This window comes from Oncorhynchus clarkii, chromosome 24, assembly GCF_045791955.1.
Source record: "Oncorhynchus clarkii lewisi isolate Uvic-CL-2024 chromosome 24, UVic_Ocla_1.0, whole genome shotgun sequence".
NCBI lineage: Eukaryota > Metazoa > Chordata > Actinopteri > Salmoniformes > Salmonidae > Oncorhynchus > Oncorhynchus clarkii.
This window is the reverse complement of record NC_092170.1, coordinates 40,192,043-40,193,842: the sequence shown is the minus strand read 5'-3', so window position 1 is coordinate 40,193,842 and position 1,800 is coordinate 40,192,043. Positions and strand designations below refer to the sequence as shown.

The 1,800-nt window shown below is 51.3% G+C and overlaps 1 protein-coding gene across 1 annotated transcript; it reads left to right on the top strand.

The window, feature by feature from the left end:
• Positions 1–483: 483 nt before the first annotated feature.
• Positions 484–1,563, top strand: LOC139382811 (P2Y purinoceptor 1-like). Its single transcript, XM_071127029.1, has one exon. The coding sequence runs from the start codon at positions 499–501 to the stop codon at positions 1,561–1,563; it is 1,065 nt and encodes a 354-aa protein (XP_070983130.1). The 5' UTR covers positions 484–498.
• Positions 1,564–1,800: the final 237 nt, after the last annotated feature.

Sequence of the window (1,800 nt, the reverse complement as noted above, 5' to 3'; positions counted from 1 at the left end):
CATGTGTGCTCGATTTTTATACACCTGTCAGCAATGGGTGTGGCTGAACCCACTAATTTTGAAGGGGTGACCACATACTTTTATATATATATAGTGTAGCTTGTGAAGAAACTGCTCTCTCTTTATCCCCTCTTGATCGCACATTCTTATGTAGCAGGTGTTAAACACAGACCGGACTGCGCAATGGATTGTGGTTATAGTAGTTCATTATCACGTTTTCTGTGGTAAACTATGTAGAACAATGCAATGCCTGGAAACTACAACTCTCTACTACATGGCGCAGTTTGGGCAGGATCGGATTTATCTCTGGAGAAACTGCAGCACAATGTGCGCATTGAGCTCACGGGGGTGGGGGGAGGGGGGGGGGGTGGAATTAGAATAAGTTGACCCACTTCGGTCAGTTAGTTGTCTAAAAACCGGGGGAAAAAAATCATAAATATCTCCCTGAACTTTTTTCTTTTTTCATTACAGTAAAAGAACCCATGTTTCCCTGACAACATGACGACAGATCTGAGCCTGACGTCCCTCCTGAATGTGTCTGATCTCCACAACGTGACGCGGGGAGGATGTTCCTTGACCAGAACAGGCTTCCAGTTCTACTATCTGCCCACCGTGTACATCCTGGTGTTCGTCACCGGCCTGGTGGGGAACAGTCTGGCCATCTGGATGTTTGTCTGCCACATGAGACCCTGGAGTAGCATCTCCGTGTACATGTTTAACCTGGCCCTGGCCGACTTCTGCTACGTCCTCTCCTTGCCCTTCCTCATCTTCTACTACTTTAATAAGACCGACTGGATATTCGGGGACGTTCTCTGCCGACTGCAGAGGTTTATATTCCACGTCAATCTGTACGGCAGCATCCTGTTCCTGACCTGTATCAGTGTCCACAGGTACACAGGAGTGGTCCACCCGCTCAAGTCTCTGGGAAGGCTCAAGAAGAAGAACGCCGTGCTGACCAGCGCCCTGGTCTGGGTCGTGGTCGTAGCGAGTATCTCTCCCATCCTCTACTACTCTAGGACAGGGCAGAAACGGAACGCCACCACGTGCTACGACACGACCACGGAGGATGAGCTGCCGGGTTACTTTATCTACAGCATGTGTTTGACCGTGTTCGGCTTCTGCATCCCCTTCCTTCTCATCCTGGGTTGCTATGGGATGATCGTCAAGGAGCTGATCTGTAACGACATGAACAACGCCCCGTTACGGCGTAAGTCCATCCACCTGGTGATTATCGTGCTGGCCGTGTTCGCTGTGTCCTACCTGCCCTTTCACGTGATGAAGAACCTGAACATGCGAGCCCGGCTGTACTTCCAGGTCCCGGACATGTGTGCCTTCAATAACTGCGTGTACGCCACCTACCAGGTGACGCGGGGGCTGGCCAGCCTCAACAGCTGTGTGGACCCGGTCCTCTACTTCCTGGCTGGGGACACGTTCAGGAGGAAGTTGTCCAGAGCTACTAAAAAACAATCCAAGAAGGGGGAGCTCCCACTGCAGTCCAAGAGTGAAGAGACGGCGCTCAACAGCCTGCCGGAGTATGTCAAGAACGGGGATGGGCAGCTTTGAGAGAGGGCTGGGTCAAAGTCCGGGTGGTCTCTCTGAACCTCTATAGGGCTGGGTCAAAGTCCGGGTGGTCTCTCTGAACCTCTATAGGGCTTTGTTTTGCTGTGAATTGGTGCTGTGGACCTTGCAGACTGTGTGTGGACTGTGTGTGCGCTGTGGATAGAATGATCTGGGTGGGAATTGGACAAAGCTGATGGCAATGTCTCTATAATGTCATCACTACTGTAGGTAGGTACTGTA